General features: G+C 40.6%; 3 protein-coding genes across 3 annotated transcripts; 1 reads left to right on the forward strand and 2 right to left on the reverse strand.

The window, feature by feature from the left end:
• Positions 1 to 3,879: 3,879 nt before the first annotated feature.
• LOC148800973 (geranylgeranyl diphosphate reductase, chloroplastic-like) lies at positions 3,880 to 5,693 on the reverse strand. The gene has a single exon (XM_088901413.1). It carries the CDS (start codon positions 5,553 to 5,555, stop codon positions 4,086 to 4,088), a length of 1,470 nt encoding a protein of 489 aa, XP_088757539.1. The 5' UTR covers positions 5,556 to 5,693; the 3' UTR covers positions 3,880 to 4,085.
• Positions 5,694 to 8,815: 3,122 nt separating this feature from the next.
• LOC104602940 (geranylgeranyl diphosphate reductase, chloroplastic) lies at positions 8,816 to 10,564 on the reverse strand. The gene has a single exon (XM_010266820.2). It carries the CDS (start codon positions 10,490 to 10,492, stop codon positions 9,023 to 9,025), a length of 1,470 nt encoding a protein of 489 aa, XP_010265122.2. The 5' UTR covers positions 10,493 to 10,564; the 3' UTR covers positions 8,816 to 9,022.
• Positions 10,565 to 16,909: 6,345 nt separating this feature from the next.
• On the forward strand, positions 16,910 to 19,776 carry LOC104597614 (GDSL esterase/lipase At1g74460-like). The gene is made up of 5 exons (XM_010259263.3): positions 16,910 to 17,288; positions 17,410 to 17,540; positions 17,740 to 17,979; positions 18,153 to 18,402; positions 19,015 to 19,776. Exons 1-5 carry the CDS (start codon positions 17,051 to 17,053, stop codon positions 19,245 to 19,247), a joined length of 1,092 nt encoding a protein of 363 aa, XP_010257565.1. The 5' UTR covers positions 16,910 to 17,050; the 3' UTR covers positions 19,248 to 19,776.
• Positions 19,777 to 24,122: the final 4,346 nt, after the last annotated feature.

Below are 24,122 nucleotides of genomic sequence, written 5' to 3' on the forward strand. Positions count from 1 at the left end.
GCCGACCTGACTGAGGTCCAGGAGGCGACCTGCAAGTTGTGCTCGCCGACAAATTCGGTATGCATATCTCGACACTCCCAAGTTTCTCGAAAGTTAGCCCACGTACCGAGTGTTCCGAAGGATGGCCAACGTGCATGGCGGTTACCTCCAGGGATCTTGGACCGGTTAGGCGACCTCCCGAAAATCTCGGATATGGTGTGTGAAGCCCATGCCAAACAAAGCCTATATAAAGGCACCAACCCCAATGACATGAAAAGGTACGCACGGTTATTTGCTCACTATCTCTCTCCACACTCAAGCTTTCAGCTCGCAACCAGGACAACACAATACTGAGTTAAGCATCGAAGCGACGTCGCCAGGTTAGCCACCCCGGGTCCTCTAACATTGAGTCCTTGCAGGTTTCTCTGAAGAGCTATCCAGCTCAGCACCCAATCTACCCCGCAGCTCAGCCTCTAGTCAGCTCGGCATCCAAGTCCTCATCCAGCAAAAATCCTCCACTTCAACCTCCGAGTCATCGGCCACCTAGAAGTAGTCCGAACAACAGGGTGCTACCAAAAAACATGCTTCATCAATTGGCGTTGTCTATAGGAAACACTACAAGAAACTAAGTTCTCACCTTCTAAAACGCTAAGTCCTCATCTTCCACAAAATTAAAGATCTCACCTTTAAAAAATTAAAGCTCTCACTTTCTAATTTCCATTTTTATGAACTCAAAGGCACTTTTGAACAGCATCAACACCCAGAACGAATACCGATTACTGGGGGCAAAAACATCTATGATGAACCTAGAGAACTCCCCTGTGACAATCAAACAAGTTTAGGCCAAATTCAACATCCCCAATGCCCCAAATAAATACCCCGCTACCGCATGTGAACACCCCTCTCCCCGCGGTAAAGCCATCAGCAGTTCCCGCCAAGATCGAAGCGCGACAGTTCTATGAAATGAAGCATGAATTTCCAGATGCGAGCATGGGAGCAGCTCAATGTATTCATGTCGATGCAGATTAGGCAACAACAGAACGACCTTAACAACTAGCAGTCTGGCAACAGGCACCTCGGAGTAAGGTTGTCCCCACAGGTCGAGCCAGTTATGGTTCCCGCAGGAAGTTGGATGGCTAACAAACTAAGCAGCTCTACCGATTCAGCCCAGATAAGCCTCATCAGTCCTCTTCGCGAGGTCTCCACTATGTGAACGTCCTTGCGGTTCCCGTGGGAGTTAGCAGCCTACGAACTATGTGAACGCCCTTGCGGGTCGAGCCCCTCAAGGCTCCTGAGCGAGTCGGTGACCTATAGTTAGTAGAGATGCCCCCGGAGGTCGAGCTCCTTGTGGCTTCTCGTAGGAGTGGACGACCGACGTCATTACGAGGTTGATGCAGCACAGCCGTGCCCCAAACTTCCAACTCACACCGACAATAACATTATGCCCTCGTAGGGGGGCAAAACATGTATGCCGTGGTGTCGCAAGCACTCATCCAGGAAGATAATCCCACGGGATGACGTAGAAGTAGCCATATGAGAAGTTATTACAGAATGACCACCCGCTTAGGCGGAAAGGTCAGGCCGCACGTCGGCTAAATAAGGATAAGGAGAGTGGACCGCGAGTCACTCCCAGAACTTAAGGGCTAAAGTGCCAAGCTGATAAAAAACCTCGGCACCACATGAGACCCAATCACTCCCTGAGCCTAGGGCTATGGTGTCGAGCTGACAAAAAACCTCGACACAATACAAGACCCAATTGCCTCTTCGGCATGGGCAGATAAGTCCTAGTCGCCTCTTCGGCATGGGCAAAATCAATGATAAGGAGAGTGGATCTGAGTCGCTCCTAGAGCCTAAGGGCTAAGGTGCTAAGCTGATAAAAAACATCGGCACCACATAAGACCCAATCGCTTTTTTTACAAGGGCAAAATAAAAAGCAGTTCGCATTCAGCACGAGAAAGAGAACAAAGGAAAGACTAGTTCGCTTTTAGCACCATGACTGACGCAAACTTAGTCGATCTCTTCACAGTAGACCTCCACCTCGGTTTTAGGCTCTTCATCGAACTCGTTGGCTACTCTTTTGAGAACCAGCTCGAAGGATGCTGCGCCGCAGTCTACCAAGGTGGAGCGACCTGATAAAGAAGTCACACAAAACCCCCTCTTGAGGATGGCATGATAAATTTCGCTCTTGAGGTAATGGTCGGATTGCAAAACCCCTTGACGGTTCCATCCCTAATAAGGTAGATGTCCTCAGTGTACTTGCTCCACCTCTACTTGAGTGGATGAATTCGCTGTGCCCCGATAATCAAGATGGTGAGGTCCTGTGTAAGGCTGCAAACACATGGACTCTTCCAACCTGAGGAGCAAATTGAATTGGTGCTTACGACTATGAGCTTATCGAATCAGTCATTCTAGGCCAAAAGAAGCGATCTACTCCGTTCGCGAAGCTACTTTCAGCTCGGGATTAGGGGGCAATTGATGAGGGCGGAATTGGCCCTCCAATGACATTGTGACACATGGCATCCTGAAACAGCTGGACGACACCCAAATGCCACCTAGGCGATGATTTGGAGTCCCATATCGTAGTTCGTCTTCGCCCCAACTTAGCGACCTGCCTTTACCGCCAACCTAGCGGCTTCGACCACAACTTAGGCCAGCTAGGAGAACCTCGTCAAGGGCCAACCTGTAGCACCTCGTCACTGGCCGATGTGACCTCAACACAAGGAGTGACCTCCCTCGAGGGCTTGCCTACTTGATTGAGGTCCAGGAGGCAACCTGCAAGTTGTGCTCGCCGACAAATTTGGTATGCATATCCCGACACTCCCAAGTTTCTCGAAAGTTGGCCCACGTACCGAGTGTTATAGAGGATGGCCAACGTGCATGGCGGTTACCCCCAAGGATCTTGGACCGATTAAGTGACCTCCCGGAAATCTCGGATACAATGCATGAAACCCACGCCAAACAAAGCCTATATAAAGGCATCAACCCCAATGACACGAAAAGGTACACGCGATTATTTGCTCACTAGCTCTCTCTACACTCAAGTTTTCAGCTCGCAACCAAGAGAACACAATACTGACTTAAGTATCAGAGCGACCTCGCCGGGTTAGCCACCCCAGGTCCTCTAACATTGATTCCTTACATGCTTCTCTGAAAAGATACCCAACTTGGCAATCAACCTAGCTCGGCATCCAAGTCCTCATCCAGCAAAAATCCTCCACTTTAGCCTCTGAGTCATCGGCCACCTAAAAGTAGTCCGAACAACAGGGTACTGCCAAAAAACATGCTTCATCAGATTCAAACAGCAATATTGATATTAGATCGACCATCGTAGAAGATCAATCCAAACCCCAAGGTTGTGACAATGTAAGAAAGTTTCTTTGAGGCAATCCATCGAACTCTTAACGGGCGTTGTGCACACACCACACCTGACCTGAGCCTGAGTCTCCCCAATGAACGGAAAACCTTTCCTACATCCTGAAGTGTATGACAAGTTATCCATTACATAATTTACATTAAAGAAGCCAAAAATGACACGCAGATAACAAGTCACACGACTCACAACCACACTACCAAGATATATCTTACGAAATCTTAATCGATGACCTCTACTTCTAGTAGTCTAGTCCACATATGCACAGAATCAAGTGCCCATGGCCATTATCTCTCTAAAGAGGCCACGTAATCCAAATAACAAACAAGACTAGAGGTGGCCTTGGACAAATTTACATCAAATTCCTCACCAGAAAAAAAAAACAATGAACAAATATTCTAGTTTACATCTCATATTCTCATTTTCAGAGGGATTACAAGGAAAACTAGGGTGTGTAGGTTCTTGAATCTGCTTTTGCATTGTGAAATAATTGAAAGGTAATGTTTGTTAGATTATCCAACAACAACAGATATCAGAAAATTTCTACTGTTGTTAATTAAAAGATAAAATGTAAATTAATTCTACATACATGAACTCATAAGTAATAAGTACCATTTTGCTTTAGACAATTCATGAAGTAGGCCATTTCTCTCCTCTTGATTGATTCCACAAGAAAATAAGATCGAAAGAACAGGAGAATTTATGCTAAGAAGTTGTTCAACCCAGAAAATGAGCTTCATAAGGTGATCTTCTCCATCGCTCTCCTGATTGCATTGGCCCTCACCAAGCTCCCAATTGTATTAATGGCGAGCTTGATGTCTTCCAGGGGGTTCCCAGGCGCCACCGTCTTATACAGATAGCTGTCGAACGTCATCTTCTGGACATATTCATCAGCGCACATCTCCACAAACGCCTCCCTGGCCGGATTCGACCTGCAAAATACCTTCTGCAAAACATCCAACACCTTGTAAGTCGGCCAGTACATCTTGTCCCACTTCTCCAGATAATTCCTCAAATCCGACTCGTCGATCATCCTCTTCCCATGCTCCGAACCCTCCACAATCGCCTCTGCGCACATCCGCCCACTCTTTGCCGCGAAGTAGATTCCCTCGCCCGAGCACTTCGTCACGTACCCAGCCGCGTCCCCTACGAGTGTCACCCTCCCCGCTACCCTGCGCGGCCGCGGGTGCTCCGGAATAGGATGCGCCTCCACCCGAATAATCTTACCGCCTAGTATCTTCTCCTTGGCTCTGTTCCTGGTAGCCGTCTGAAACTTCTTGATATCCCCTTTGTGTGTCACCGTCCCTGTTCCCACTGCGACGTGGTCGCATTTAGGGAAGACCCAACCGTAGAAATCGGGCGACACGTCATCTCCGACGTACATCTCGGCGAGAGTCTCATAGTATACCATTTTATCGTCCGGGATCTTGATCCTCTCCTGAAAGGCAATTGCGTATTCGTACTCACCCGCGCCAATCGATTTGGCGACGCGAGAATTGGCGCCGTCTGCTCCGATAACAGCGTCGACCTCCAAGGTGCGACGCTCGCCGACTCCTCCCGTCTTCCCGTCGAAGGCAGTGTAGTGGAGGACATAAGGGGAGTTAGCGTCCTGAGGCACGTCCATCTTGAGGAAGAGGCCATTGGTGATCGTTGCGCCCGACTTGGCAGCACGGTCGCGGAGGTATGCGTCGAGCACCTCCCGGCGTACCATACCAACGTACTCGTGGGGTTTTAGGGCTTGACCGAAGTCGACAGCCACATTGGACGGGGAGATCATCTTCATCTTAGTGACCCGACGGTCGATAATGTCAAGCGGGAGGTCGAACTCTCCGATCATGCAGAGCGGAATAGCGCCGCCGCATGGCTTGCAGTTGTCCAGCTTCCGTTCGATGAGGAAAGTTTCAATGCCGCCCTTCGCTAGCGTCTCAGCAGCCGAGCCGCCTGCCGGGCCTCCGCCGATAACGGCTACTCGGAGGTTGCGACCGGAGAGTTTGGGGCTGGATTTGCTAGCTAAGATACGGAATCTGCGGGGATTTGGTTGGGATGAGAGAGATTTAGGTAGGGAGAGGGAATGGTGATTCTCCAAAGTGGTTTTCCGGAGGCCAACGAAGCTATTAAGGGTAGCGCGTCGGAAATGGGTGGTTTTCCGGTCACAATGGGCTGTGGCGGTGGAAAATGGGGAGTTGATGGCAGTAGAGGACGCCATCCTTGCTGTGCTCTGGTCTGGTATCTGAAGTCTGAACAGAGTAAGTTCAGTTCCACTGCATATTTCTAATTTCTTTCTTATGAGTTCATGGAGACGATAAAATTCTTCTACCAATATCTGACCTAACTAGACTGTAAAAGTTTATATTTTGTATGCATTTGTACATACTTTATATATTTATATTTATACCCTTTTGAAACTGAGCAAATACATACAAAACAATATAAAATACAAGGTTTTGCATTTTAGATAAATTCAAACTGAGGCTTATGTCCATTTAACTGGGGACACATTGATGCAGGATGAGCATCCAATGTTCCTTTGCCAAAGTAGTCCTTTTTAAGTAGTAACAGGTGAATTGTGGAACAAGAGCTAGCGCTCGGTCCATATCTGGACTTGCAATCAAATACTTGTAACTATTCAGTTTAAGTCATTTCAGGAAACGGTCAAATTCAAGAAAGATCAATGATATTGATGAATAATATTCTCCTCCAAGATATTTTAACTCATAGATTGCATGTGATTTGTCGACCTAACTTTTAACTCATAGAAAGAATTGGTTATCACTACTTTTATCTGCTGTTTTGCTAATTTCGGGATGTCTTGTGCTTGATGAATAGATAAACTTAGATAGAAGAAGAAATACTTAAAATTGTGCTACAGGAGGCATTCTCTAGACAGATTTCTATAGAGTGTTTCTGTAAAATTGACACGTTCTGATCATTGACTAACATAGCATTAGCGTACAACTAAATTAAACAGAAAATTGAGAGCCTTGGCCTCAAAGAGGAATCATTTAAACTGTTTTTTTTTTTTTTGACATGGAAAATATCAAATGGATCATCAAGTATAACTAACAAGAAATCAAGGCTAGGTTACCTGGCTGGTTGACCGTAAGAAACACCCACCAATAGCATGGCACTAAAGTTGATATACATACAAGATGATGGCTCAACTATAAGAAATCCCTTGGGAGTTGGGTGACCAGGGCTCAAATCTTAGAAACAGTCTCTCTGCATATAGGGGTAAGGCGTGCTAAGACCTTGTCACCTCTTCAGCATGGATAGATAAGTCCTAGTCGCCTCTTCAGCATAGGTATGCTAAGACCTTGTCGCCTCTTAGGCATGGGCAAAATCAATGATAAGGAGAGTGTATCGCGAGTCGCTCTTAGAGCCTAAGGGCTAAGGTGCCAAGCTGATAAAAGACATCGGCACCACATAAGAACTGGTCGCCTCTTTTGCATGAGCAAAATAAAAAGCAATTCACATTCAACACGAAAAAGAGAACAAAGGAAAGACTGTTTCGCTTTCAGCACCATGACAGATGCAAACTTAGTCGATCTCTTCATAATAGACCTCCCCCTCGGTTTTAGGCTCTTCATCGAACTCACTAGCTACTCTTTTGAGAACCAGCTCAAAGGATGCTGCGTCGCAGTCTACCAAGGTGGAGATACCTAATAAAACAGTCACACAAACCCCCCTTTTAAGGATGGCATGATAAAGTCGCTCTTGAGGTAATGGTCAGATTGCAGAACCCCTTGACGGTTCCATCCCTAATAAGGTAGATGTCCTTGGGGTACCTGCTCCACCATCATCGAGTGGATGAATTCGCTCTCGTGCCCCTATAATCAAGACGGTGAGGTCCTGTGTAAGGCTGCAAACATTTGGACTCTTCCGACCTGATGAGCATATTGGACCGGCGCTTACGACTACGAGCTTATCGAATCAGTCATTCCAGGCCAAAATGAGTGGTTACTCCCTTCGCGAAGCTACTTTTAGCTTAGGAGTAGGGGGGCAATTGATGAGGGCGGATTTGGCCCTCTAATGACATTGTGACTAATGGCATCCCGAAACAGCTGGACGACACCTAGACACCACCTAGGCGATGATTTGGAGTCCTAGGTCATAGTTCGTCTTCACCCCGACCTGGCAAGGTGCCTTTACCGCCAACTAAGCGACTTCGACCACAACTTAGGCTGGCTAGGAGCACCTCGTCTAGGGCCGACTTGTAGCTCCTCGTCACTGGCCGATGTGACCTTAACGCGAGGAGTGATCTCCCTCGATGGCTTGCCGACCTAACTAAGGTCAAGGAGGCGACTTGCGAGTTGTGCTCGCCGACAAATTCAGTATGCATATCTCGATACTCCCAAGTTTCTTAGAAGTTGGCCCACGTACCGAGTGTTCCGGAGGATGACCAACGTGTGTGACAGTTACCTCCCGGGATCTCGGACCGGTTAGGCAACCTCCTAGAAATCTCGGATACGATGCATGAGGCCCACGCCAAACAAAATCTATATAAAGGCACCAACCCCAATGACACGAAAAGGTACGCGCAATTATTTGCTCACTAACTCTCTTCACACTCAAACTTTCAACTCGCAACCAAGACAACACAATACTGACTTAAGCATCAGAGCAACCTCGTCGGGTTAGCCACCCCGGGTCCTCTAACATTGATTCTTTACAAATTTCTCTGAAGAGATACCCAACTTGGCAATCAACCAAGCTCGACACCCAATCTACCCCCCAGCTCAGCCTAGTCAGCTCGACATCCAAGTTTTCATCTAGCAAAAATCCTCCACTTCAACCTCTGAGTCATCGGCCACCTAAAAGTAGTCCGAATAACAGGATGCTTCCAAAAAACATGCTTCATCAGATTCAAACAGCGATATTGATATTAAATCCACCATCGTAGAAGATCAATCCAAACCCCAAGGTTGTGAAAATGTAAGAAAGTTTCTATGAGGCAATCCATCGAACTCTTAACGGGCGTTGTGCACACACCACACCTGACCTGAGCCTGAGTCTCCCCAATGAACGGGGAAAACCTTTCCTACATCCTGAAGTGTAGGACAAGTTATCCATTACATAATTTACATTAAAGAAGCCAGAAATGACACGCAGATAACAAGTCACACGACTCACAACCACACTACCAAGATATATCTTACGAAATCTTAATCGATGACCTCTACCTCTAGTAGTCTAGTCCACATATGCCCAGAATCAAGTGCCTATGGCCATTATCTTTCTAAAGAGGCCACGTAATCCAAATTCCAAACAAGACAAAGGTGGCCTTGGACAAGTTTACATCAAATTCCACCAGAAAAAAACCAAGGAACAAATATTCTAGTTTACTTCTCATATTCTCATTTTCAGAGGGATTACAAGGCAAACTAGTGTGTGTAGGTTCTTGAATCTGCTTTTGCATTGTGAAATAATTGAAAGGTAATGTTTGTTAGATTATCCAACAACAACAGATATCAGAAAATTTTCTACTGTTGTTAATTAAAAGATAAAATGTAAATTAATTCTACATACATGAACTCATAAGTAATAAGTACCACTTTGCTTTAGACAATTCATGAAGTAGGCCATTTCTCTCCTCTTGATTGATTCCACAAGAAAATAAGATCGAAAGAACAAGAGAATTTATGCTAAGAAGTTGTTCAACCCAGAAAATGAGCTTCATAAGGTGATCTTCTCCATCTCTCTCTTCATTGCATTGGCCCTCACCAAGCTCCCAATTGTATTGATGGCGAGCTTGATGTCTTCCAGGGGGTTCCCGGGCGCCACCGTCTTATACAGATAGCTGTCGAACGTCATCTTCTGGACATATTCATCGGCGCACATCTCCACAAACGCCTCCCTGGCCGGATTCGACCTGTAAAATACCTTCTGCAAAACATCCAACACCTTGTAAGTCGGCCAGTACGTCTTGTCCCACTTCTCCAGATAATTCCTCAAATCCGACTCGTCGATCATCCTCTTCCCATGCTCCGAACCCTCCACAATCGCCTCTGCGCACATTCGCCCACTCTTTGCCGCGAAGTAGATTCCCTCGCCCGAGCACTTCGTCACGTACCCAGCCGCGTCCCCTACGAGTGTCACCCTCCCCGCTACCCTGCGCGGCCGCGGGTGCTCCGGAATAGGATGCGCCTCCACCCGAATAATCTTACCGCCTAGTATCTTCTCCTTGGCTCTGTTCCTGGTAGCCGTCTGAAACTTCTTGATATCCCCTTTGTGTGTCACCGTCCCTGTTCCCACTGCGACGTGGTCGCATTTAGGGAAGACCCAACCGTAGAAATCGGGCGACACGTCATCTCCGACGTACATCTCGGCGAGGTTCTCATAGTATACCATTTTATCGTCCGGGATCTTGATCCTCTCCTGAAAGGCAATTGCGTATTCGTACTCACCCGCGCCAATCGATTTGGCGACGCGAGAATTGGCGCCGTCTGCTCCGATAACAGCGTCGACCTCCAAGGTGCGACGCTCGCCGACTCCTCCCGTCTTCCCGTCGAAGGCAGTGTAGTGGAGGACATAAGGGGAGTTAGCGTCCTGAGGCATGTCCATCTTGAGGAAGAGGCCATTGATGATCGTTGCGCCCGACTTGGCAGCACGGTCGCGGAGGTATGCGTCGAGCACCTCCCGGCGTACCATACCAATGTACTCGTGGGGTTTTAGGGTTTGACCGATGTCGACGGCCACATTGGACGGGGAGATCATCTTCATCTTAGTGACCCGACGGTCGATAATGTCAAGCGGGAGGTCGAACTCTCCGATCATGCAGAGCGGAATAGCGCCGCCGCATGGCTTGCAGTTGTCCAGTTTCCGTTCGATGAGGTAAGTTTCAATGCCGCCCTTCGCTAGCGTCTCAGCAGCCGAGCCGCCTGCCGGGCCTCCGCCGATAACGGCTACTCGGAGGTTGCGACCGGAGAGTTTGGGGCTGGATTTGCTAGCTAAGATACGGAATCTGCGGGGATTTGGTTGGGATGAGAGAGATTTAGTTAGGGAGAGGGAATGGTGATTCTCTAATGTGGTTTTCCGGAGGCCAACGAAGCTATTAAGGGTAGCGCGTCGGAAATGGGTGGTTTTCCGGTCACAATGGGCGGTGGTGGTGGAAAATGGGGAGTTGATGGCAGTAGAGGACGCCATCCTTGCTGGCCTCTGGTCTGGTATCTGAAGTCTGGACAGAGTAAGTTCAATTCCACTGCATATTTCTAATTTCTTTCTTATGAGTGATGACATTTTGGAAATATGGATATGGTGTTCTGATATTTTGTGTTTTTCGCCGTTGGATTAAAGGAAATCGACGGGTTCTGTTGTTTGTGGATAATGCGATGGATTTCTTTTGTTCTACCCATTGTGCAGTTTACGTGCACGACCCATGAGCCACGAGGTAAAGCAGTAACAGAGTCACTGCTCGAAAAAACTTTGGCTGTTGGGGCCACATCTATGATCCGGATCACCTGCGAACAAAAATATGTTTCAATCTTCTGCGAATATGATCTTTCACCGCACATCTTATACATGGCGGATCCGACTTTATATTGGATCTCAGTCTTAACTGTAAAGTTTTAGATCAAGTTGATAGAGAATTGAAACTTGTTTTATTGGTAGAATATCTCAACTCGAACAACAAAGTTTTAAGTCATTGATTTCCAACTTTCCATTATCAGCTTTTAGGTACCATACTTGCCGGTTAATGTTATCCGGTTTTGACTTTTAATAGAGTAAGTAATTTGGGTGGCTACTATGGCGCCACGTGGGATCTCCTTTTTGTGGTAGCAACTGCTTTGGCTCTGTTAGAGCTATGTCTATGGTCCCTGGGAGATGGGACAGAATGAAGGACTCTGATCAGATACTCATCAGCAAAAGCCAGTGATTTTAAGCCATGTGTCTTTGTCTAATCTTGAATGAAATCGATCTCTTACCATCCGTCCAATTATCGTACAAAACTGATGGCCGGTGGGACGGACCCTATTCAATGGTGTTCACGAAACTCTTACGTTCATGTATTGTCAGTTTTTCTTGCCCGGTACGCAAGACAAAACCGCTATAGCCCAGATGTGTCAATTGGACTGGATTTAGTCCAATCCGATCCAATTCAATGTGAATTTTTTATATATAGACTAGGTTCAATCTAATATAATAATGAATATTTTGGATGGGTTTAATTCAATGTCTGAATCCATTGATATTTATATTGTATCTTATATAGATACAAATCTAATCCATTGGATGGGTTTAATTCAAATTTGTTTTAATTTAGATTGATTTCAATACAAATCATCTAAATCCATTGATATCTATATCGTTTCTTATATCAATAGACCACGTATTGGCTTAATCCAATCCAATTCAATAAAAATTTATTACAAATAGATCAGGTTCAATCCAATCTAATAAATATTTTGAAGCGAGTTGATCCAATCCAATATGTCTTGTTTGTCCGTCCAATTCGTCTAAGTTAATTTTGACCGGTCTATAAACACCCTTAACCGCAGCCCAGATCTAGTTGCCCGATTTGGACAGTTTAGGATTTGGATTCAGAGGTTTTTTTTTTTCAAATTTGCATTCTGTGCACCCATGGGTGCACCGGATGAGTGAATCAGTGAATCACTTTCGTCCACAAAAACCAGGAAAAGGAAAGCGTAATGTTAACAGTCAAAGTCTCGTTAGAATGGGTTCGGCGGTTGAACCGAACACTAACAATTAAACTATTGTTCGAGCAATGTCAAAGCCAGAGGTGGGCCTCTGTTGATTCCTATTTGATTGTTATAAAAGAATGCGCCTTCACGATGGAAAACTATTTTTTTAATACTAATCCCTTTTACATCTGATGTGGCGTAATCCGGCTGCTCCCTGCTGGAGATGATCTGACTACCAGTAATGACGAGAACTAGGTAACCTGCAAGAGAGGAGTCAGAGATCCCGGGGTGGCTTACCCGACGGGAACACTCCGATGGCTAAGTTAGTACTTAGTAGTAGTAGAGAATTTGAAGATGATATCAGAGAGTTAGAGAGCAAAGATTACGCATCATACCTTTACCCCTAGGGGGTGAGGTCCTTATATACCGGAGTCCGCACGGGTTTGGTGGAGTGGTTCCTGGATCCTCGTTGTAATGGGATCCGTTTGTGTGTTAGGTGGGTTAAATGCCACCAACTGGTAAGGTTACCCACCTCCGTCTGAATCGAGGAGTGGGTGAGCTAATGTAACTATTACAAAGTATGGTTTCGTAAGATGCGGGGTACGGTGGTGAGATCCTCGGGGTTGTCATGCGGAGGCCGACCTGACTAGGCAGCGAGCTGCCTGTGAAGCGCCGAGCTACTTGGTGGCGTGCCGACTAGTGGCGAGCTTCCTGAGCTCGTGCTCTTTAGATCCGACCTGATATGAATGCTGAAGTGCCTTGGGACCGAGGTGGTCCTGGTGTGACCTTGCGCCGAGGTATACTCGTCCCGAGGTAGTCTTGACCGAAGTGGTCCATCTGTCCGGGTTCGATCTGTAGCGGACTTGATATCGTTATTTTGGTTGCGATCTGATATCGGGGTGACTTTAATTCGGGGTATCAGGGTACCCGAGGTTGCTTTGTAGTGAACTGATCTGTCACTTGTGTTGAGTCACGTCCACGTGCCGATCTGATCATGTTGAGTTATCACTTATGCCGAGTCACGTTCACGTGTCTTCCTATTACGAGGTCGGGCCAAATTTCCCTTCATCAACATCGAATTGTAAAAGCCAATTACGTGCCCTATTGTCGAATTAAAGTTGCAGGAAAAAGAATAAGAAAATGAAAAAAAAAAAAACTGGAAGCTTTGAATAATTTCCGCCGAAGTCTTGCTTGCGCCCTGAGCTTTTGCATTAGGAACGAAGGTCATGTGCCGGAGAAGGCGCCGAGTAAACAATCAGGGCATACATGTTAATAAGATAATGCATTTGGCGAAGATATTGGTTCTGGTTTCGCATGATTTCATTTTCGTATCAATCGGTGACGGCGAGGACTTAGCTTCCTGCACGAGGTCTGACACAACAAAAGAAATAAAGAATCTCCAATACAGTCTTCAATGAGAGTTTAATATGAGAATAAATCAATGTATACAAAGAAGTCGGATGTAAGATTGAATCCAATTCGGTAAGACATTAAATTTATACTACTTTAAAAAGTACGAATGACCTGAATAATATTTTTAGAATTTTTTGAGGATAAAATTTACCCCACGCAAATAAGGTAATCGGTTATTCATATTAATTAAGTTGAAAAGAGATAATTTTAAGATATTCAATGTATTCAATTCCCTCTCATTAAATCCAACATTTAAGTTATTAATTTGCATTCATGTTCATTGAATCATATATTTAAGTCATTTTTGTTTCTTCTTAAGTTCTCATCATTAACTTCTATTAATTAAATCCATACTTAATAAATTAATAATTCCAATAACATAAAAGCTTATACTTTTAAAATCTACATAGAAAAAATAGTATTTTCATCTAGGTGGTAGTAAGAAATTAAATCATTTTGGGCCAAATGGGTCAATCCATGTTGCCACGATTAAATAATGAAATGAAAAAAAAATAGAAATTAAAAAAATTGGGAACAATTTTAATATACATATTAAACAATAATAAGTATGATTAATATGAAATGTTTTTATTAATGATGGAAATGAAATGTAAAATTTAATTGAAAATAAAAATATTTTCCTATTCTCTCTCATTAAATCTTATATTTAAGATATATTTTTCTCACCATTAAATTCTTGTAATGAAATCCATAATATTAATTTTAATAGTATAAAAATAAATATTTTAAAAAGTAATTTGAAAACAAAACCATTTTCTTCCCTCTCGGTGGTGAGCAAGCAATTCGGCCATTTGAGGTCAAATGGATTAATAAATAATTACATAATTAAATAATAAAATATAATAAAGTAAATAAGTATAAAATGTAAGAAGTATTTTTATTAATGACGAAAATGGAATACCAAATTTAAAATCTACCTAAAAATGAAATGATGTCATTAGGGGTGAGCAAGAAAGCCCAAAAAATTGAACCGAATAAAAAACAATCAAACCAATCGGTTCGGTTTTAGTTCGCTATTCTTAAAAAACCACAAATTTCGATTTCAATTAACCTTTTTGAAAGGACGATGGTTAACCGAACTGATTGGTATATATATACAGTAACATATATTATATATTATATTATATTATATATATTTATTATTTTTTAAAATCAAAATAAACCCACTGCCATTTGACTTTTTGAGTTTTCCCCCTTTCCTCTTCTTCGATACCTAAAGGCTAATACCAAAATTGAAAACCCTTGCTTTCCACTTGTTCGTCTTCCTCCCTAATTCTCCTTGCTTTCCTCCAGCGCCGATTGTCATCTTCCATCATTCAACATCGGCGTCGATCAACGGTTATCCTCCAATGGCCTCTCCCCCTCCCTTCATTGTTACGGCCATACCATAAGGCCAAAAACTAAGATATCTCTCTCTCTCCTATCATCTCCTCCGCTGCTCCGTGCCAACCACCAAGCGGCAACGCCGGTCGCTAGTTAAGACAAAAGTATGGAATTTGCCGATCAGATAGGAGAGAGCTTTAAATGTATTTATGACATTACTCCTCTAACATTTGGAATAAGAAAACAGCCTATACTTTAAGATAATGCACACGCAATGGGAAAAAAAAAAAAAAAGAAAGAAAGATTTCCTTTACTCTTAATCGCAAATCGGTTTTTTCTTTCTTGAGGGGTTAGAATGTAAGAATCGGTTAAATGGGCATCGAAAAATCATTCAGAAAATTTATTCCTTGCTAGAAAATTTCAGTTGTGTATCAAAAAAAATGTAAAAAAGCAAAGGTATATTACAATTTACTAGCGATTTTGAAGGTTGTAATTTGAACAAAGAACATGAAAAATACTCTTGCTTCAAAGAAAATTGAGCCAGGTGCATGAAGGCTCATTTGTAAGAAGACATGTATAGAACCCCCCCCCCCCCGAAAAAAAAAAAAAAAAACTGAAATTTTATTTCCGTGAGTTGTAAAATAAGCAAACTAGGTGATTTCGGATTAAAATTTGAGAGTGAAAATGAGATTCTAATTGCGGATTAAAACAGTATATAGCATCAGAGAAAACTCTGGCAGGAAGAAAGGGAATTGTGGTTTCGGTAAGGTGGGAAAATAATTGAAAATCCAAATTAAATTCAATGGTTAGATGATCTTCGATTGAGTTGAGTTGGGATCTGCTGCAAGAGCTGTGCTCCCGCCGAGAGAGGAGGAAGTGAGACACGAATCACTTTCGTCCACGTCGCCGGTGTGTGGGTAAGGTTTGGTCTCAAGGGGAAAAACATACAAGGGAAATACAAAATACGGTTTGTTGTTCCTTTTGATTTCCATTTTGTCATTTTGCGGCCGGTTTGTGTTCGTTTGAACCGCCAAATCCGTCTTAACGGAACTTTGACTGTTAATGTTACGCGTTCCTTCCCCTGGTCAATGTGGACGAAAGTGATTTGCGGATCACTGTTCATGGGTGCATAAAACGCGAGCTCTTTTTTTGGGGTAAATTGTTGAAATTCCCCCAAAGGTTTTTTATTGTTGTTGAAACCTTTCCTGAAATTTGGTAATTACAATCATTTTCCTTAAACTTTCTAACTATTTGCAAATAAACTTTTTTTATTAAAATCCTTTAATAAAAGGCGTGTAAATGTTCAAAATGCCCATACAGTTACTATAAAAACTGGTTTCTACAGTATAAACTATACAAGTTTTACAAAAAAAAAAGTTTAAAGTTGCAGTTTTGCCTTTGGGATTGAGATTGATCTAAAGAGAAAATTTGAAAAATAAACAATTTGGTCGAAGTAATTACATGGATGTTTTGAACATTTTCGTGCTTCCTATGGAGGATTATAACAAAAGGGGTCTATTTGAAAATGTGTCAAAATGTTCAGAGGAGGTGATTGGAATTACTAACCTTCAGGAGAAGTTTCAATAATGGTCCAAAACTTTAAGGGAGGGTTTAGAAATTTACCTTTTTTTATTTATTTTTCATGGGGTGACTAATCGGGATCTACCAACCACAAATTATTGGTCATGCTCATCCAGTTATACATCTGAAACACTTAACATCACCAATATTCTCAACATGTGGCTGGATGAGCGTGGCCAGCAATTGTTGTGGTCAGCAGATCAGAATTCCTCCTCCTTAAATAACCCCCAGCCTTGGTGGCAGAAACATTTGATCCCAGGTCTTTGCTACAATATGTCAGAGATTCTACCACTTGAGTCATGATCAATTGATGTTTGGGTTTGAACTTGAGATCTATTGAGAAATTTGCATTGGGACTGTTCGTACTTTTTCGTAAAATTAATCAGGTGTAGTACAGAAACTCCAAACCTGAAATGCACCAACAATTTAGAATAGCGAAACAGGAGGACATTTACTGTTGGATTTTAGTGATAGGTCGTTGTCGGTAGGTTGAATTTGTAAGGGTTAGTTCATCCAACTCCCTCTACTCGATCCACTCCCTCCTATGACCTATCTCTGATTAACATGTAAATTCATAGTCCACCATGCCAACAGCCAATCTATCACTTTGAAGAATTCTTCTCTTTGCACGACTACAACCTATGAACTTGCCAAGTTTTATAAGTTGCACTCGGTTTCTTCTGAAGCAACCATAAAATTGAGGAGCCTGCATTAGCTTCTCTACATGATGAGGATGATGGTAGTGATCATGACGATTGTAGTAGCCTTGGGGATAGTTAGCAGGCAAGGTTCTTGCACAATTGTCCAATTCATCTTTGGGGATTCCCTCTCTGATGTTGGAAATAATAACTACCTCTCCAAGAGTCTGGCTCGAGCAAGTCTGCCGTGGTATGGTATCGATTTTGGAAATGGAATGCCCAATGGAAGGTTTTGTAATGGTCGAACTGTTGCTGATATCATAGGTATTTTTCTTCTTTTAATTTTGTTTATAACATTTCCTATTTATGTGTTAATTTAAGTACTCTTTCCTCTTCAACTGATAATTAATTAAGCTTGTGAATTGTGATATGTGTCTTAAATTAGGTGACAGGATGGGTCTCCCAAGGCCACCAGCATTCTTGGATCCATCTTTGAATGAGGACATCATACTAGAGAATGGAGCCAATTATGCCTCTGGTGGTGGTGGGATATTGAATGAAACTGGTGGCCTTTTTGTAAGTTGTACTACTAGCTTGGAGCCTTGGACCATTTCTCTTTCTATAGATCCATCTACATGGAGTTCTTATAGCTTTTTCTTCTTTTTCGTTTAATTTGATCTACATGCAACAAATTATATTAAGCAACAAAAGGCTTCTAATTAATTAGCTTAGGTAGCAATTAATTAAGTTAAAAAGTTTTCTCAATCGAACGCAGGTGCAAAAGTTTTCACTGTATAAGCAAATCGAATTGTTTCAAGGAACACAAGAGCTAATAAGAAACAAAATCGGTGCTGAAACGTCAGATAACTTCTTCAAAGAAGCAAGCTATGTGGTTGCTTTAGGCAGCAATGACTTCATTAACAACTTCTTGCTCCCAGTTTACAGAGATTCATGGACGTATTCCAATGATGGCTTCATTCAGTATCTAATCACAACTTTGGGAAATCAATTGACGGTAATAAAAGCAATGAGACCCACTGCAAATCTGCAATATTTATTTATTTTTGTTTTAAGCCAAGACACATATTCATGGGCATGATGATGAGCACAAATTAATTTGTTGAGTTTTTTTTTTTTTTTTTTTCTTGACTAAAAGAAACGGTGTGTTTGGATTTGATTAATGTACAGATATTGCATGGGTTAGGGGCTCGGCAGTTGATGGTGTTTGGGCTAGGGCCCATGGGTTGTATTCCTCTGCAACGCGTGCTAAGCTCATCAGGGAACTGCCAAGAAAAAACCAACAATCTGGCCATCAGCTTTAACAAAGCAGCGGCCAAGCTCTTACAGGAACTGTCCAGCAATCTCCCCAACGCAAGCTTCAGATTCGGGGATGCTTATAATGTAGTTGATGATGTAATTAAAAATCCAGACAAATACGGTAGGTGTAAGTGTAACGAATTTGCTCTTCTCCACGTTGTCGTTGCGTGCCTACTGCCTAGACTAACACCTAAGTTTACATCCTTTACCAAAAACACTTTAGTCTGGACTCTGGACTCTGGACTCTGGATGGAGTGAAAAGTGCCACATTGGGTTAGTGGTCTACCATGTTCTTCAATATTATACGATATGGACCTTCTAACTTGAACTTATAAGGTCTAAGGAAACACAACACAGTTATTAGGGGGGTGATCATGGGCAGGGCCTGGCCGGGCTTACCACCTGTCGTAAGGGTTATAGCCTGGGCCGCATCTTCCTGGGCCTGAACATAAAATCTGGGTACTAAGCCCACAATTTTCAGGTTGGGCTGGGTTGAAAATGATCACCCCTAAGCCCTAAAGTGGGAGGAGCTTTGAGAATTGGAAGAAAGGAGGATGCCTGGATGGGAATATTTGAAGGAGAAGCCTTTCAATCTGAGGTCTTTGGTGTAATATATTTATATTAGGTGGTGGCGAAAGTTGTAAATATTATCATGTCTTGCCTATGAATTAAACCTTTTTTCAGCATCTTTTCAATGATGGATGATCACATTCAATTCCATGTTAATTTTCAGGATTTGAAAATTCAGACTCTCCATGCTGCTCATTTGGACGGATCCGACCTGCTCTCACTTGTGTCCCTGCATCAAGGTTGTGCAAAGATAGAAGCAAATATGTGTTCTGGGATGAGTATCACCCCACTGATAAAGCAAATGAGATCATCGCCAACGAGATCATTAGAAAGCTCGGATTTGTGCACGTCAACACCACATCATCACAAGGGCCAGCTCTTGCTCCTTCCTCATAGGGATTGGTCATTGGTGATCGATATTTATATAGGATATGTATTTTCTTAAAAAAATTATACAGGATATGTCTAGTTTTATTAATTATTAGCCGTCAACTTTATGACACAGCTGATACAAAAACTTGCCTATGAAATCAACATATCCTTAGTGCCTAACATTTTAGAAGAAATGGATACGTACCACAGGCCACACCCTGCATGAAAATTAGTGTTTAATTTGGTTCCAATCAATACTATGTATTAATTTATGGCTTCTGAAGACTTGTTTTCTCGTTAATTATTGTTGTAATGTATGACATTATATCGAGGAGGAACAAATGAGGGTAGGACGTACGTAGGAGGAGAGCAGAGCAATTTAAAATGGGTGACGACGACGTCTAATACTCAGAATTTAGTTTGAAGGGCTGAGGTGGAGTGACAGATGCCAGTTTGCCACGTTGGATTAGGTGGTCTGCCATGTCCTTTTGTTCCATTAATTACTAGTACATGTATTAAGTTTACGATAATAAATATAATATATATTGTGGTATATATTATTATTAGATTTTTTAAATGAGGGGGTGATTCAATCGGTTCTATGGCTAGATGACACAGAGCTATCTAAGCCCCTCCTCTAAAGTCTTAACCAACTTGTCATCTGTTGTTTGTTCATGGGACATATTGAGACCCACTAACATGACAACATATGATCAAATGATCAGTTTAACCATTTACTGGGTATTTGCCAAAATTTATGATTGTGTAAATCAATATGATTTTTTTTTTTTGGTGAAAACCCCTTTATCTTTCATTAAAATCCCAGTGTTTCTTGAACTAACAACTAGATAGAACTTTTCGTTTGTTGAAATAATACAAGATAATAAGTTTTTAAGCTGGTCATTGGTCGATTAACCTCTTAAACGAGGCCCCCTCTTCTATAAAAATGAGAAGAATATATAATCAATTTGCATTTTGAACATTTTAAGCAATTAAATACATAAACTTGAATAATAATTTATCTAAGAAAAATTTGCAGAAATAGGATCGGTTTTACCATTCTTATAATATTCAACACGACAACACGTACAGTTGAATATTATTGAGCAATTGTTGCAGTTTGCACAAGAAAAAAAGGGTGAAATTAATGTTGCAAAGTAGGTGAGCTGACTGATCAACTTCAACGCCAATACCTTGGAGATCATTACAAGGCCATCTTGTAGTTGTAGTATGCTTTGTTGTGGACCTTGCAGTGTCTTGTATGAACTATGGGGTGTCTAAACTATGAAAAGTTTCAAATACACCCCCCCAACTTTTTACATGTGTACGTACAAAATAACTTAGTCTTCAGTTAAGAAAATGGTCACGTGTCATCATGTGACCAGTTTTTCAAAATACCCAGATTACCCTTTTAAAACATCTTTTTCCCTGTGTTTGATTGTAATGCAAATAAATTTGCACTGATGCCAAACTATGGCAGTGCAAATGATTTGAGTGTAAATTTTGACTTATTTTTGTTTCAAATGTTAGGTTATTTTATTTGATTATTACAAATGAAGTAAATTAAGACATGAATCAGAATAAAGTAATAACGAAAGCAAAATTAAATGAGATTTTGCATTTATATTTTATTTGCACTCCCATGCATTTGTACTAGTGCAAATAAAATTGCACTGCAACCAAACACAGCCTAAAACTCAGTTTGGAAATAGTAAAAATACAAATATGTACAATACAAATCCTTATATTTTGTATTTCTAAACCTGTATCTGTTTCCAAGCTGAGCTTATAACTTCAAAAAATGGTTTCTTTTTGAACAGAAGTATTTGTATGAGTTTTTAGCTTATCATCATATGACTTTTACAGCGATAGTATGGCCTGTACACCCCCTAGCCCCTACAGACCTGAGAATCAAGATCAATGACTTATTTCAGTGAAAATATAGAAATAAAAGAGAACAAAACCCTGTCATACGTAACCAAACAAATGGGGGTAATACGGGCTTAACATGTGAAAGGGGGGGGGGGGGGGGGGGGGGGGTTAACATGGTTCAGGTGGGTTTTTGGAATCTTTAATTTGTGAGTGACCGAGTTCTACTACGTACTTGCAGTTATCATTTTTATCATTTATCAATGAAAAAATGGATCAAATTAACCTCTCATGTGATGGTGGGGTGTCCATTGTCCAATCTCCTGCTGGATTCCGATTTCCGACCCAAGATAAAATTGACAAGTGACAAATAATAGTTAGAAGCGGAAGAGATCGACCCAGTTAAGACTCAAGATGAGATATGCACGAAACCACTCAAATGGGTGTTGTTGACCTAATTCTGAGCAATGGGGTTTTCATACATCTTGAATAAGAGATTAATTTATATTTGAAGGGTTTTGAGAGGTTCAGAGGGCATCTGAGATGGGATCGTAATGAAATGATTGCAGTGAGAATTAAATTAATTATAACCGTTAGGTGACAAAAGTTTGTTGTCCGGTGAATATAACAAATTGCGGCAACACCAGAAAGGAGAGGGTGAGAGGAAATTACAAAGAAGCCGTGCTCAAGTCAAAAAAAAAGAAATTTTTAAGAAAAGATGTCTAACAGAAGAGCAACAACAGCAGTTAACTATTTGCACAAGTTAAGATTCTAAAACATGTTTAGAGACAGGTGGCATTGTTTTATTGGGTTAGTAGAGCGGATTGTATAATTGAATTAATAGGAAATCCAAACTGTCTTTAACAGGGAAATTTCTGCAAAAGGAAGAGGTGTTCTACAGCATCAATGTTTTTGTTTTCAAAATTGCCACATCAGCAAATTTAAAAAAATAAATAAATACACCCATGCCTTTGTTTGGAAATTAAAAAACAAATAGTTTTTTTTTTTTGTTTTAAAAAAGAATACATGTTTTTGAAATCATCAAAATAAAGGTTCTTATAACAAAAGCAAATTTTACAGTAGAGAAATTATGTGATTTATGAAATATGATGCTAATAACTAACCAGTTGAAAAGATGTTCTTTAAACCAAAAATTCAAGAACCATTTTTTTTTGTGCCGGTTTTGGAAAAAAAAAAACACATCTGAAACAAGAATATGTTCGTTGTGTTTTTGTTCTAAGGACCAATTTGTTTTAAACCGGTTAATTTTGTTTTACTTTAAAACAATTCACATTGGTCCCGAAATTGTTGGGTGCCAAATGATTGTAGCCATAGGATTGGAATCAACATATTGCCCTCTATTCCCAAGATTAGGGATTCAAACGGATCAGATCAGATTAGATTTGGGTATATCCGAATCCGATCTGATCCAATCTCACAAAGGTCAATTTGAATTTAAATCCATTAAGGATGTTGGATAAAAAAAATACTATATTATAAAAAATTACAAAAACACAATATAAACATATCTATACTATATTATATAGCGATATAGGCCACGTCAGCAACCCTCTCCTTGATCCATTACCCAATCTTGGCTTCTCCTTCTTCCCTTACCAGTTACCCCTTCCCAACCCGTCCATGTAGACATGTGATAGCCCTCTCCTCTTTACTAGAGTTCCCACTCCAACTCCTTTTCTCTCATCTTCCTAATCACTTAGCCAATACCCTCCTAAAATTTCTCCTAAGTTATTTCTCCCACCTAAAATTCCTCCTAAAACAGCTCTTAACCTATCTTACATGCCCAATCTAGCCACATGGCACCACTATCCCCTACTTTTTCCTTAATTATCTCTAATTCCTATTTATCCTCTCCCCCACTTTTCATCTATATCTATCTAAAGAAAGTTTGAATTAAAATTTTTAATAATTATTTAAATATAGTAACAAAATAATGTAATAACTTTAAAATATTTATTAAAAACAAAAAAATCTAATAGATTTAATAGTGTTCCGATTATTAATAGTTTTATACTTTTATGAAATTCATAATGAAATAAATTATAATTTTATGAATTAAAATTTTCAGTAACAAAATTATTTAAATAATAAAAATTAAAATATTTAACATATTATTTAAATATTTCAATAACTAAATATTTTAAATAAAAATATTAAAAATAGCTAATTAATTATATACAAAATATTTAATATTATGTAATAACTTCAAAATAAATAAAATTTAAATATTTTATTATATTTATTTTGTAATTATTGTCTTTTTATTATTTATTTATTTATTAATTTTTGTTATAAATTTATTTTCAATAATTGTGTATTTTTCTATAAATTATCAATAATTGTTAGAGATTAAACTATTGTTGTTTTTCTATAAATTTATTTTCAATAGTTGGGTTAGATTGGTTGCAAATTATTTGGCCAACCAAACTGACTTGGTCGGGTGGGGAGTTGGTCACTCAAAATTGACTGATCAATAGTGATAACCAGCCAATTCTAGTTGTATCAATTTGGGTTAGTTTTTTGTTGGGTCAGTTTGTTCAAAAGATTTAAACATAAAAAATTAAATTTAAATTAAAAAAATTACAATGGTATTATTGAAAAAATAAATTAGAAAAATTAAATTTACAATATAAAATATTTTAGATTAAGAAATATGGGAATTTTTCTACTTTACCATATTAAAAAATTATATTTAAAATATAAAATATTAATATATATCTATGATCGGGTCAGTTTGATTTTGGTCGGTTTACAAATGGCCAAACCAAAATTGACCAGACTTGATCGGTTTGGGAAATTGGTGAACCAAAGCTGACTGAAAATACTAGAAAAACCAACCAACTCGGGTTGAGTTGGGTCGGGTTGGTCGGTTTCATTGGTTTGATAAATAGTCCTAGCTGAAATTAATTATTATTTTTGTATTTTAAATATTATTAAAAGTAGTATATAAAATATAAATAATTATTAATTATTTAAAAAATTAAAATATAAAACAATTGTCTACTTTTA

Source organism: Nelumbo nucifera, chromosome 3 (genome assembly GCF_055504915.1).
Source record: "Nelumbo nucifera cultivar China Antique chromosome 3, China Antique-T2T, whole genome shotgun sequence".
Lineage (NCBI taxonomy): Eukaryota > Viridiplantae > Streptophyta > Magnoliopsida > Proteales > Nelumbonaceae > Nelumbo > Nelumbo nucifera.